General features: G+C 29.3%; 1 protein-coding gene across 2 annotated transcripts in view; it reads right to left on the reverse strand.

Moving 5' to 3' along the window:
• The window catches only part of Neos (nuclear receptor coactivator protein neosin), a 51,350-nt gene that overhangs the window by 18,252 nt on the left and 18,305 nt on the right, over nucleotides 1-14,793 (reverse strand). For both annotated transcript variants that reach the window (XM_035368804.1, XM_035368805.2), the window contains exons 4-7: nucleotides 13,571-13,666; nucleotides 13,323-13,484; nucleotides 11,950-12,063; nucleotides 9,490-9,689 (exon numbers count right to left, since the gene is read on the reverse strand). In XM_035368804.1, the coding sequence (XP_035224695.1) occupies nucleotides 9,490-9,689; nucleotides 11,950-12,063; nucleotides 13,323-13,484; nucleotides 13,571-13,666 (572 nt within the window). The remainder of the gene's footprint in view (nucleotides 1-9,489; nucleotides 9,690-11,949; nucleotides 12,064-13,322; nucleotides 13,485-13,570; nucleotides 13,667-14,793) is intronic.

The following is a 14,793-nucleotide window of genomic DNA, read 5'->3' on the forward strand; positions in this document are numbered from 1 at the left end:
CGCAACAATATTACGAGAATAAGATTTATAACTAATGCAAAATAATAGTAAAATTAATTAGTTTACAACAAACAGCTAATTGAAAACATTATTTATTGTACTTGCAGATGAAGTGTCTTTGTTTCATATTGGTTACGTTACGATCGTGTTCACTTTGATTTGATGTAAGAATACTTTTGCGCTTTTCGCTAATGCTTTGCATATTAATTACATTAAGATTTCTTCACTTCACATCAACTTGGCATGAAGGCGTATTTCATATAACAAAATTTTAGTGATTTTCTTCACCTAATTCAAGGCGTGGTCACGGCAACCTCAAAATTCGTTCTGTGATTTGCGCATTTTCGTTCATTTTTCAGACAAAGATGTATCAGTAACAGGAATAAAGAGACAAAAACTAAACAACGGAAGATCCGGTGATCGACCAGGAGAGCTGGCATTTGTGCATTTAAAATACCCACAAACGTTACAAAAAACATAATTCAAAGCAGTGCTTCTCAACCGGTGGTCTGCAAGAAATATTTGCCAGTTATTTTTGTTTTCATGATTTTTTTATGTGAAAAAACTGTGCCAATGGATCGAATTATTAAACTTAACGGTCTGCGAGAACGTACTGAAATACTTTACCGGTCCTTGGAATAAATCCAGTTGAGAAACACTGATTTAAAGTATACAAATGATAGCGATCTTTGGCATAATTCAAATAAAACTTGTACACTTTTAGAAATTTATACTCCCCAATCTCAACTGTTAATCACTGTGTAGTAACATTAAACTCAAAATCTTATCTTTTTCCTCTTTTAAGCTTCTGAACTAGGTAAAAAAATTTGTCAAACATCAATCAAATTCCCAAACTCGAAGTCTGCACAAGTGCTAATTCCCCAACTTTCTGTGATACTGTAAGTTTCAGAGTGATCTTTCTTTAACATAGCCTTAAGGGAAAAAAATACAAGCATAAGATCTGTGAGTTGTAGAGGCCATGCAAAATACATTAAATCATCGTTAGCACTTTGCCCGAGGCAGCCACATGAATTTTTAAACTGAGTTGCAAACTCAGACATTTCAATTATTTTTTCTCATCGTCAATACACAATCTGTAGCATTTTTTAAAATACAGTGTTTTAAAACCCGACAAATCATTTAGTATTATTCTATACTTAAAGCCATAATGTGTAAGATATTTCAAAATACAGTGTTTTAAAACCTGACAAATCATGGTATTACCCCGGACTTACAGTAATAATGCATAATATTTTTCAAAACATGGTATTTTAAAACCTGACAAATCAGTATCATTTTGTAGTAAGCCATTTAACGAAACAGCGCATTCTGTACTCCTTAGATCATTAATAAATGCAGTACAAAAATCTTTGTTTGGAGTCGATTTTAAAGGATCCGTTCATTAACGATTCGCTCATTTCACTTCGATTTGACATGAAGGCGAATTTCATATAATAACATTTTTTCAGTTTTCGTCACCTAATTCAAGGTGTGGTCATAGCGAACTTAAAGCTCTTTTCGTGATTCGTATATTTTCGTTTCTTTTACAGCCGAAGACGCATCAGTAGTGGGAATAAAGAGACTAAAAATCTTAAACACAGGAAGATTCGATGATCTCGCTCATTTCACTTCAACTTGACATGAAGGCGAATTTCATATAATAAAATTTTTGCAGTTTTCGTCACCTAATTCAAGGCATGGTCATAGCGAACTTAAAGCTCTTTTCGTGATTCGTATATTTTCGTTCCTTTTTCAGGCGAAGACACATCAGTAGTGGGAATAAAGAGACTAAAAATCTTAAACACTGGAAGATTCGATGATCTACTGGGAGAGCTCGCAATTAAGTACAGTCAAATACCGAAAATACGCCAACCTGAAATCCGCATTGCCTTTCAGAATATAAACATTCAGTTTACAGGTTCTGGAAACCGCAACACTGAGTATGAAATATCCAAGAAAAAAATACTTATTGAATAATGATGTCATAATTACCGAATAATAACGAGTCAAAACGGAATTACCAAATTATTGACATAAAAAAGTTTAAAAAATAAGTTTTTTTTCCTTCTAATCTGCATCAAGATAAAAAAGCGGACGATTCACCCAACTCTTTGCTAAGTTCACGATTCATGTAGTTATATTTTCTGAGCTTTGTTATTTCATTTCACGACATGGTTTAGTGCTGCCTTTTTTTTATCCGGATATTTTGTGGATAAGTTAAAAATATTTTAAATTTCAGCCATTTTTAATATAATGACAGATAAGAAACGCACTCATGATTTTACTGCTTGCAACGTTGAAAAACGTAAACACGTTGCATTGACGGTAACGCAAATTCTACAAAAGATGGAAGCAGGTGCTACTCCTCGATTTAAAGCAGTATGGCATGGAATTGCAACACGAATTGTGCATCATATACCGGAATCCGAAAACGGAAATCTTTGCATGAGGCGAAATCAGCAAACCTCGATGCTGTGTACATATAATACAATGAATAATATAATCAATTTATATATGTAATAATTCAATGCATATAATAAATTATTGCAATAATGTATATAATAATTTAATTAAATGTATCTAATACGCCTTATTCATTTTGCACTTTTAGTCCGAATATTATACTTTATCTTTTCTTTCCTGAAATCCGCACAACCTCTGGTCCCAAGCTTTGCGGATTTCTGGAATTTTACTGTATAACCTTTTAACATTGGAATTTAAAATATCCACAAACACTAGAAAAAGCATACGATTGGTAATGATCGCTGGGAAAATTCAAATCAAACTTGTACACTTTTGAAAATCTATGCTCCCCCATCTGGAGGAAGGGGTTACTATCAACTGTTAATCAATCCATAGAATCATTAAACTCAAATCCTTATCTTCTTCCCCTTTCAAGCTTATGACCTAGTAAAAAATTCATCAGACATTAATCAAATTCCCAAATTTGAAGTTTGCATTGAGTGTTAATTTCCCAACTTTCTACGATACTGCAAGTTGCAGAGTGATCACATAAACGAGATCTTTCTTTAACATAACCCTAAAGAAAAACTAATTAGTAACCATAGGTTCTGCAGATTGCAGAGGACATGCGAGTAGCATTAAATCAATGTTAGTGCTTTGCCCTAGCCAATGGTGTGCGAATCCCTGGTTGAGGCAGCCACATGAATTTTAAAACCGAGATACAAACTCGGATATTTCAGTTATTTTTTTCTCATTGTCAATACTCAATCTGTAATATTTTTTGAAATACAGTGCTTTAAAACCAGACAAATTATTTAGTATTAGTCCTTACCTTAAGCCACAATGTGTAATATTTTTCAAAATACAGTGTTATAAAACACAAATCATTTAGTATTGTGCCATACTTATGGCCATAATGTGTGATCTTTTTCGAAATGCATTGTCTTACACTTGACAAATCATTTCGCATTGTCTTGTACTTACAGCCATTCAATGAAACAGCACACTTTGGACTCCTTAAATCATTAATAAATCTAACACAAAATCTTTGTTTGGGAGTCGATTTTAAAGGCTTGTTTCATTACGAGAAAAATGGACAATTCTTCTTCGTCTAATTGTTCATACTGATTACGTTACGATTCCCGCGTTTCACTTTTACTTGACATGAAAGCATATTTCATATAAGAACATTTTTGTGATTTTCTTCAACTAATTCAAGGTGCAATCGGTAGCGGGAATAAAGAGACTACAAAATAAACAACGGAAGGTTCGGTGATCGACTGGGAGAGCTGGCTGTTACATATAACCTTTCTAGTTTGGAATTTTGAATTTAAAATATCCATAAATACAAAAAGCATGATTGTTCTAAGAGCAATCTCTGAAGCAAACGAATGGTAACGATCGTTGGCAAAATTCAAATCAGTCTTGTACACTTTTAAAAATCTATGCTCCCCAATCCGGGGGAGGTGGGAGAATTGTCAACTGTAAAGCCCCATTCACATGCAACGCTCTCTCACACAGCCACCGTTTGTTTGAATTAGGGAGAAATGGGGATATGAAGCAGTTTCACCTTAAGGACCGGTTCAGATGCACATCGTCTTCCATACCTTCACCCATTGCGAGCAATGATGTCACAAATGCGAATCGGATTGGCGGATTTCTAACGTTTGCTTACATCTTTTTTGACATTGTTTACTATTGCTATAGTACGCCACCCATCGGAGTTAAACGCTTTAAGTAATTAAAATACACCTAAATTAATTTAAAATGCAATTTATATACAAGATCAATTGGTTAAAAGAAGAAAAGAAATCATGTATGCTGCTGAATGGGTTTTAAATAAAATGACAAATTAATATTAATTATAAATGTTTAATTATTGATTATAAATGTTTTAGAAAATATATAGTAATATCTATATATTGTTTTACAAAGATTTTAAACAAAAGCTCGTAATTTATGTTTTTAAACATCTTTTTTATGAAATTTGAAATGATTTTATGACCATTTAAGACAGTTTATATTTTTTAAACTGCATTTTTCTCAGTTTCCATTTTTTTGATAAATCTGTTTACTTAAAAAGTCCTGAAACTTATATAGATATGGACTAAATTATTTAATATTTTTACCGCTTATTTAAAATTATATACTTTATAGAAACCAGAATGGGATTTGCAAAATACTGAAAACAAAAGTTACTTGAAGTGAAAATATGATTGAGATCATATTTGTTTCAAAGTTTTTACATAAAAATATGTTTTTAATTTTTCTCAGAAACTAATTCATTAATTGTAAAATCGATCCTTAAAGTTATTAAGAACACTATTATAAATACAATGTGAAAATTTGAGGTAAAATCATTGAAAATTGTAGGAGAAAAAAAAGACATTAATTATTAAACATTTCGTCCAAAAATTGTAATTAAAAAATTACTGGCAAAAATATTTTTCAGCTTAAAATCATTTTGTCTTACAAAACCATTTAATAATATTCATAAAAAGTAGATGAAATTTCTTAAATAAAAAAATCATTCAAAAGGTACTGATTCCCCTAGTCGCTACAAATTTCTGTTATTTCATACGTTTCAATCTAATATTTTTCGATGATATCGCATCCCCAGATATCTAACAATGCAATTGTTTCACTGACAGTCCAGTGAGCAGTCAGTTGCACGTCAGCCATGTTCTTTGCTAAAATTAAGTGAACAGTGGAATGCACTATGGGAAATCTCCCCATTTGCGCTGCTCCGGAGAGGTAGGAACATTCTACCAAGTTCTACCTCCAATTCTGAGAGGCAGTTAATGCTTGTTCGTGTGTGAATGGGATACGTTGGAAGAACCAGTTTTCACTACCGGTCGAATCTGCTCTTGTGAACGAGGCTTAAATCAATCTGTAGTATCATCAACTCAAATTCTTATCTTCTTCCTCTTTCAATCACCAGAAAACTAGTAAAATATTTGTCAGACATTTATCAAGTTCCCAACTCGAAGTTTCCACAAGCGTTAATTCCCTAACTGTCTACAGTAGAAAAGAAATAAAATTTTTTACAATATAATACAAGTTTCACACGCATCATATTAACAAAATCTTTCTTTAACATAACTTTAGGCAAAAACATTACAACACATACGATTTACAAATAGTAGAGGCCATACGAACAGCATCAAATTGTTAATGCACTGCCCAACCCAAGGATTTGAGAGTTCTTGGTTGAGGCAGCCACATGAATTTTAAAACTGAAAATGCGAACCTGGATATTTCAGATATTGTTTCTCATTGTCAATACTCAATGTGCAATATTTTTCGAAATATAGTGTTTTAAAATCGGGCATGTCATTCAGTATTATCTTGTATAGCCATCCTATTAAACAGCACATTTTGGACTCCTTAGATCATTAATAAGTGTAATGCAAAAATATTTGTTTGAAGGTGGTTTTTAAGTCTCTGTTCATTATGAGAGAAGGAAACCAACCTACACATCAATTAATAACAATAATCACCTTTGATTTTTTTTAATACATACTCCTACTCCCTTTCATTTCCTCATGCAAATGATTATTTGACCTTAGGATAGAAATCTTTTGCAATTTAATACACCCAACCATGTAAAAACAAAAGTAACATAAAAGACAAAATAAATAATTGACAGCTGAACTTCAGCATAACTTTAAAAATGCATTTATGGCCATTAGAAGAGCAAATTTAGATCAAACTCCTGACACTACACAAATGTGCATCATGTAACCAGAAAATGCTACATTGAAAATTTGTACTCATAAAATAAAATTTTGGATATTTTACATTTATTTTCATGAATCATTCTTTGCTACACATGTAAGAATTTTTTTTCCTTTTTAAATAGCATCTTAACACCACATCAATCATTTATAATCCCCCTGTACTTCTTCTATATTTGAATATTTCATACTTAGTAAGAGCTGAGTAATTTAAAACATAGTGAATGTATGTTTTACTATAACAATCTTATAGAATTTTTTAAAAATCAAAACAACACAGTGAAATAAAATAACACTTTTCCACAGTTATTACTCCAGTGGACCAGGAAAAGTAGGAGCAAATGCCAAATTTGCAGGATTAAGTACCAGCAGGTAATATAGAACAGATATTTGTTTAAACATAAAAAGTGAAAAATTAGCAAGTCTATCAAAAACTTCAACATGTCATTATGGTTCATAATAATGAAATTTGCATTAAAACCTGCATAACCATAATGACCATCTTTATATCTCATTTTTAAAGTTCTTGATCTTATATAATTACATGAAAAATGTAAGTTAGCAAAAATTTGGTATCATATTCTATGCACATGAACTAATATGCAATTTTGAAATTCTGTTGATGGGAACTTTGACTTGGCATATTACTAAAAATTTTTTTACACTGAACTTCAAATATAATACTTAACTTATGCATTTGAATAAAGATATTTCTTTTCAAGATTTAACAACTCAACTATATGAATGAAAATATTCATACGACGACTCCAAAAATATAATTTTTTGAGAGAGGGTAATATATAAAATATAATTTTTGGGGTGTTTTATTTATTTTTTAAAAATTTTGATAGTGAATTAAAATTATTCAAAATAAATAAAATTAGAGAAATAAAGTATTTAAAAAATGAATTTTAATAAAACTGCATGACAAGTTCTCAACAGCTATGTAACTGAAATCTATCAAAGAAATTCAAAATTAAAGGTAATTTTATGAATTTAATATTAAACCCTATGAATAATTTTCTTTATTGGTGGGAAGGGAGGGTTACTATCAAGTCCTAGAAATATTAAAAGAAAATGTTTTTAAATTAGGAATATATAATTTCCAAGTTTAACACTAAACACACAGTTGTCCAGGTTCATTCATTATAACATTATACAAGTTCTGAACAGCATTTACGTAAAAAATGTACATAAAAAAGATAAGCTCTAGCAAAAATTAGCAATCCATATGAATGACTTCAATCTGAAAATAAATACTTGTGAAATATTTTAGGCATATTATTGAATACTAAAATCAAATCTTATGGAAGTCAAAGATATCATCTGCATAGTGAGTACAACGACAACTTAACATTCTAGAAGAATACTATTATTTCTTACCTGCATCTATAACATTTCTCTACTCTGCATTCATATAATACTTTAAAAACATATAGATATATTTATACTTTTTTAATCTTAACAACATTACACTCATTGAAAAAGCAATGATGATTCACACTACTTAAGAAAATACTTCATGAAGGAGAAAGCACCTATTCGGAAAGAAATGATGATTCATACCTCTGTAAAAATTCATGAAGCAGGTTAGGTAACAAATCGTTTTCAGGCATAATAGCATGGAGATAGAACAGATTTAGAATGATGAACTCGTTTGTAGAGAGGTACTCTTTCGATAATATTGGTTGTTGAACAACTAAAATTATTATTGATGTTGAAAGCTTTGAGGACATTTTTACTTACATTGGTACTAAGCTATTAAAATTATTACCAACTAAAATAACTCTGGCAACAAAATTTTCTTTTGTTTCAATAGAATGTACCAATTCAAGCAATAATAATAAAAAAAAAACTAACTGTGCTTGGAATAAAAGGTTAACTTAAAACAGTCATACAGCAATTACAGATAAATCTCATATCAGCAAAATCAGTAAGCAAGACAGAGTAGTGATGCTATAGGAAATACAGTTAATTCTCCTGCCATCTAACAAAATTAAAATTGCAGGAATTTGCAGCTTTAAACAGGCAATTTAAGACTTTCAAAAAAGAATATTTTTTAGGAAGTTCAGAGCAGTAATCTAAATAATATGGAAATTAGGGATATTTTAAAACAAAAGGTTAACAAACAAACTTCGCAAAAAAAAGGGGGGGGGGCAGAATAATTTTGAATATTGATAAGTACAGAAAAATTTATTACACATATAATCCACTCCAAGCAGTTGGGATGCAAATACACAAATAAAACTGCCACTTTTAGAAATGTCCTAGATGCCAATGGTGTTTCAAATGATGACAGTTTTAATACAGGCAACCTTCAAGCATGCTAGATTTTAGTGAAACAACTGTATTTAGAACTTGAGGTTTTGAATTTTGATATGTTTTCATGCAGAAATATTAAAATATTTTTAAAAATAAAAAAGAAAATAATTCATTCATTTCTAATAATGAAATGTTCTATGCAAACAATTACTATGATTAAAAATACGTTGTAAAATTGGCAATGAATTTGAACAAACTTTAACAAGAAATGCTAAAATTTTACTATTACATTAGGAGTTATAAAACACAAAATTTAATATCTGCACTATTTAATGAAGGCAGAGGCATCTAATATTTTACAGCAAATACAACTTTATCTTATTTACTAAGATTAAACCTTGAGCACTGCAGATTATGCAAAATCCTTTATAAATTTGATTCTTTAAATTCCTAAACTCATCATTTATGAAAATTTATTTTAAAAGCTAAACTTTCATGTTTTTGTAATTATTAATTTCAAGTTATAAAAAAATTTCATGTAGATAAGTGCCTTTAAGTGGACATTTTAAGCAAATTCTGAACGTTAAAAAAAAAAAAAAAAAAAAAAAAAAAAAAAAACCTATTTTAATTATGATAACAAAATTCTCGCACTTGAACGGGTTTAAATAATTTAACAACTAGTCTATTGAAAATTCACTAAATTTTATAAATGAGGAAAACATTTCTTACCATCTGAGATTTTTCCTTTAAAAGAACATATAATGTATACAGCACTTAGTTTTTAATTGCTGCTTTTATATCACTGCAGTAATTTAAAATTTCTGACATGGCTTTCATACAACTGAAATGAAAATCTGTAAACCTTTTCTATTAATGCTCAAGCATTACTGGCAATATCTTAATGCTTTATGTAAACAACGCAAGTTTTTTATGATTTAATAGCCAATTAAAGCACAATGAAGAATTCTAATGTTAAAATAGACTGCAACCACTCTGTTATGTAATGCACATGAACCACAATACTTACCTTGTGGTGTACCATGAAGAATATTGACTGTCACTGATCTGTGCTGCTCATTCTGAGGATTAATAACCATGGCATAAAGACTTCCACGGCGAGCAATATCATCTATAGTTTGGGTAAGCAATGCTTCATCTTTGAGAAAAAGAATATCCACCAGAATTCCAAGGTTTTTCACTCGAGCTTCAACAGATTCAGCATATGCTCTAGAATACAAATTTTAAAATGTTTAAGTAAACGACTGTTATTATCCACAAAAATTTACTGTCGAGATTTATTATCTTAAAATCCCCTTGGTGCATTACTTTTTTAAATTTAAAATAGCACTCATTTATCAGACAAAAATTAAATAAATAAAATAGTTTCATAAGAATAAATTGAGTTTAATTAAAAAAATTAAATTTAAATACATATTTAATTAAATATTCTTTGCGCCATTGCTGCAAGGAATGAAATTTAAATTTAAACAAATTTAAATTCTTAACAAATATGTATAAAAGTAAAAAAGTAAAAAAGCAAATTTAAATTCTAAAAAAAGAAAAAAGCCAAAATAATTTAAAAATATGCAAACATGTAAAAGATTTAATTCTCGAACTAATCTACAATATCATTTAAATTCAGAAGCATAAGCAAATCAAGTGCAAAATCTATCCATGAAAATAAATCTACTAATTTAATAAATTAAAATTAAATTAAACAATTTTTTTTTTTTTTTAAATGCATATGTGTATGATCGTAGAGTAGGCAGGAGACAGACTTATTAAGGGGAAGTTGCCTCCAAACCTAACTCTCCAATCATTCTATTCGTGTTTTGTCATTCAAGCAAGCAAGGGTAAAAGTCAAAACCAAAAGTAATTCCAATAAAGTGGTACCCTTAGAATTTAAGTATTAACATTTAATAATTAAAGTTCAAAAAGGAAAATACTAATTAAGTCTTTTGAGAAACAAGCAAGTAAAGTCAAGAATTAAACTTTTTTTTAAAAATTAAATTTTTTATAAAATAATAAAAAAAAATGGATAGATTTTGCACTTGATTTGCTTTATGCTTCTGAATTTAAATGATATTGTAGATTAGTTCGAGAATTAAATCTTTTACATGTTTGCATATTTTTAAATTATTTTGACTTTTTTCTTTTAGAATTTAAATTTGCTTTTTTACTTTTATACGTATTTGTTAAGAATTTAAATTTGTTTAAATTTAAATAAAAATAAATAAAATATATATTATAAGATTGTGATACACAAATTTTCCCATTTTCCATTTACACAAATTTTTCATAGACAGTAAAGGAAATTTTACATTGCTTAGTTTTAATCCAATTTTTGTGGAACGGTTCCTCAAAACAAACAATGAGGAATTCTGCATTCTTCACCCCACCGACGATTAAAAAAATAAAATAAAATTTTATCTTTCAGACACTCTAAAGAACAACAACAAAAACTCACTCTTTGATAATAAATTGCTTTATAGATAGAAACTGTGAATTTTATTAGGGATTGTCTCAGTTACGGCTTATTAAATTACACAGATTTTTTGTTGCATTTCATTTAAACTTATCTCCTCAAATTTTGTTACAGATATATTTCTCATTCAATCAATTCAGTTCTCACTCACTATTGAAGTCAACAACAATACTGAGTGAGAACTCTAGCTTTAACTGATTCAGCATATGCTTTAGAATACAAATTTAAAAATGTTTACATGAACGACTGTTATTTTCCACAAAAATTTACTGTCGAGGTTTATTATCGTAAAATTCCCTTGGTACATTACTTTTTTAAATTTAAAATAGCAATCATTTATCAGACAAAAAATTAAATAAATAAAATATATATCTTGTAATATATATTATAAGATTGTGATACACAAATTTTTCATAGACAGTAAAGGAAATTTTACATTGCTTAGCTTCAATCCAATTTTTGTGGAACGGCTCCCCAAAACAAACAATGAGGAACTCTGCATCCTTCACCCCACCGATGATTAAAAACATAAAATAAAATTTTAACTTTCAGACACTTTAAAGAACAACAACAACAAAAAAAAAAAAAAACTCACTCTTTCATAACAAATTGCTCTATAGATAGAAGCTGTGAATTTTATTAGGGATTGTCTCGGTTACAGCTATTAAATTATGCATATTTTTTGTTGCATTTCATTTAAACTTATTTCCTCAAATTTTGTTACAGATATATTTCTCATTCAATCAATTCAGTTCTCACTCAGTATTGTAATCAACAACAATTTATTAAAAGGAAATAAATAAATAAAACTCAACAAGTTTTTTTTAAAAGGAAATAAATAAAACTCAATAACAGTTTTTTAAAAGGAAATAAATAAATAAAATATGCACACAAAGTTAAAGAAGAAAGTATACCATAACTAAAATATTCTCTTTTTTTTTAAAAAAAATTATTACTATTATTTTTCAGTTACATACATCAAAGCAAAAGTAAGACACATACCTTTGTGATTTACTAACAGCAATGATTTCGCATTCATTCGGTTTAGGGAATCCTTCATTGTAGAAGCATTTAGGAGGAGCACCTGGATAACTCATAGGATTATCAGGGAAAGAACTAAAAAAAAAGTGGGGAGTTAAATTCTTTGTAATTTGAAACTCAAAGCAAAGTAGATGCTTCATTTTATGAACAACCCCCCCCAAAAGATTGCTATTACAGATAGTAAATTATAAATTCATAAAAAAGCAATTTTACCATAAAAATTGGAGAAATAATAGTAATAATATATCACATTAAAAATTTAAGCATTAGCTGATAATTAATAAAATTTGATCTTGAAAATGACTGCTAATTTAGACAGTACTGTAGTCACTATGGTAATAACGCATAGTTTCATGCGTTAGTCATCAAGAATTTCACTGACTCTATGCACATTACAAAATTTATATTTAAAGACTAAATGTACAGGTTTCAAAAATGGGATTTGTTTATTTTCTGCCCTTCTTAAATCTCCTTTTTAGGTTTGCTATAACATTGTTATATGCAACAATGTAAGATCTATCATCAGTTCCATGGCTAATCACCACAGAGTCCTTTCCCAGGTCCACTGGGAACTCAAAGGAACATCTTTGTGGTAAATGAACGAAATAATCCAATAATGATGGAATTCGTTTTTAGAGTATATAAAAACTAATTTTAAAATTTAGGCAGTAATATGTACTCATAACAAGCACATTAGAAAATAAGTGCTACATCTGGATTAAAGAAATTCTTGTTACCATGGATGTAAATAATAATGTAATGCATCTCAAACAAGTAATTTTAGGATTTTGCTGAACTGCCATTTTATTACTAAACAGAACTTCTTAGGACTAACTTGAATAATTATTCAACCACTGTATTTACTAATATAGTGCAATTACCCAAAGAAAGCTGGTCTTAGATTCATCTAAAACTATTTTATAGAAAAAATGGCTAGTGTCCAGTAGGGAATGCTTGGATCATTAAAATGAAAATTTACCGTAAAACTATTTTGGAGCACTTTACAAGCAACTCATCAGGTCATCCATATTCATAAAGCTGTTGATGGCATACAATATCATTACTGACTTTTAACTAAAATTAAATGTACTATGTACCATGTTGCCTCATAACACATTTCAATTTAAATATCTCACTTGATAACCCAAATCAAAAATAATAACTTTAAAAAATACCAACAAATTACAAAAGGCGGCAAAAATAAAACACATCTTAATGGAAAATTTCATGATGAGAATTTGATTAAAACATATGCTCTAACATTTAAAATTTTACATATTTTCTTGAAAACCGCATATTTCTTTCATGATATGCTTATTTCAAAATGATATTACCTAGGTTTGAACTGATCTACAGGTCCATCAAAACGAGAATTGTAGCCTCTAGGACCTTCAAGCCTTGGTCTTCCTTCCATACCCATAAAGCGATCTCTGGGAGAATCTTCATAAAATGATCGCCCAGATTCTTTTCTACGAATATCATCCCTTGATGGATAACTAGAAATTTTAAACAATAATTAAAATTCCAAAATAAAAATATAAAGTTTTAATAGACAATAAATGATTTTTTATGAAATTCTTACCCATCATCCCTCTTTAATCTGTCAGAAAAACGATCATCTGGACCACGCATTGGTGATCTGTCTCTCATTGGTTCATCTCTTCCATAACCATAGTCTCTGCAAAAAGTAAAGACAAATTACTGGCAGTACATATGAAATGATTATTGAAAAAAAAAAAAAAATACATACACATTTTAAATTACATTGTTAGCATAGGCTGTCTGAAATAACCAAAACCTTGTATTCTCTAAGTACCTCATGTATGGACAAGAGAAAAAAACTGCAAACTAAAAAGAATGAATAAACACAGAGGCTCCCCACTAAACTAGTAGAATTCTTGTACATGGGAAAGATGATTACTTTCAAATACTACACAGAATATTTTTACATAATATGCTATTACCTAATTAGGTAAACTTTTTGCTACATACGCAATTACTGAATTTTTTTTTATAAATATTACTTCGATCAACAGTAAAAAACACAATGCAATCATCTAGTGAAACTTACGATCAGAGTCGGTAATCTGTTTGCCCATGGATAGCATAACTCTGAAACACTTTTATGGTTAAATGAGAAATGCTCATTTCTAAAAACATTGTAACCTACTGCATAAAAAGGTTTCATAACACATATGAATGAAAGATCTTAATACAATTTCTTTCCCCTTTATAAAATAAACTGAATTTTCCTAGCATGCTTCATATTGCAATTCTCTCTCAAGGGCAAACAGCATACGTCTTTCCCTCTCTTTAAAAAGTTAGCGACACAATACTGACAAAAACTGGAAACCATAAATTCCAAAGATAGTTTTTTTCCCCCTAGTTTTAAATGTATTTTGATCTGAAGAAGACGTAAACACTATGTTATACTTCATTTGTGAATCCACATAAAACCCATACATCACATATTTTACACATACAAAAGTACAGTAAAAGAAAAAAAATAACCATTTATCTTTAACACTAGAATAATTGGCATTTAATGTATGAACTTATTATAACAAGGAAAAACATCAGTCATTTTGATAGACTGATAGATCCAATATTACGTTTAAAAAATATGTTGAAATATATCAAAAGTACAGACTTTTAACAAATACATAGGTTCCAACAATACTGCTCCATAAACAAGAGGCACCTTTATTCAAAGTTATATGTACTTAAGCACATTCAGACAGAAGAATTTGAATTATTATATTAATTTCACCATATTTTTATTTACACACCACATAAATATATAAA

The sequence above is a fragment of the Stegodyphus dumicola genome, chromosome 4, assembly GCF_044657685.1.
Source record: "Stegodyphus dumicola isolate Sdum_Otavi_A_Nest chromosome 4, ASM4465768v1".
Classification (NCBI taxonomy): Eukaryota; Metazoa; Arthropoda; class Arachnida; order Araneae; family Eresidae; genus Stegodyphus; species Stegodyphus dumicola.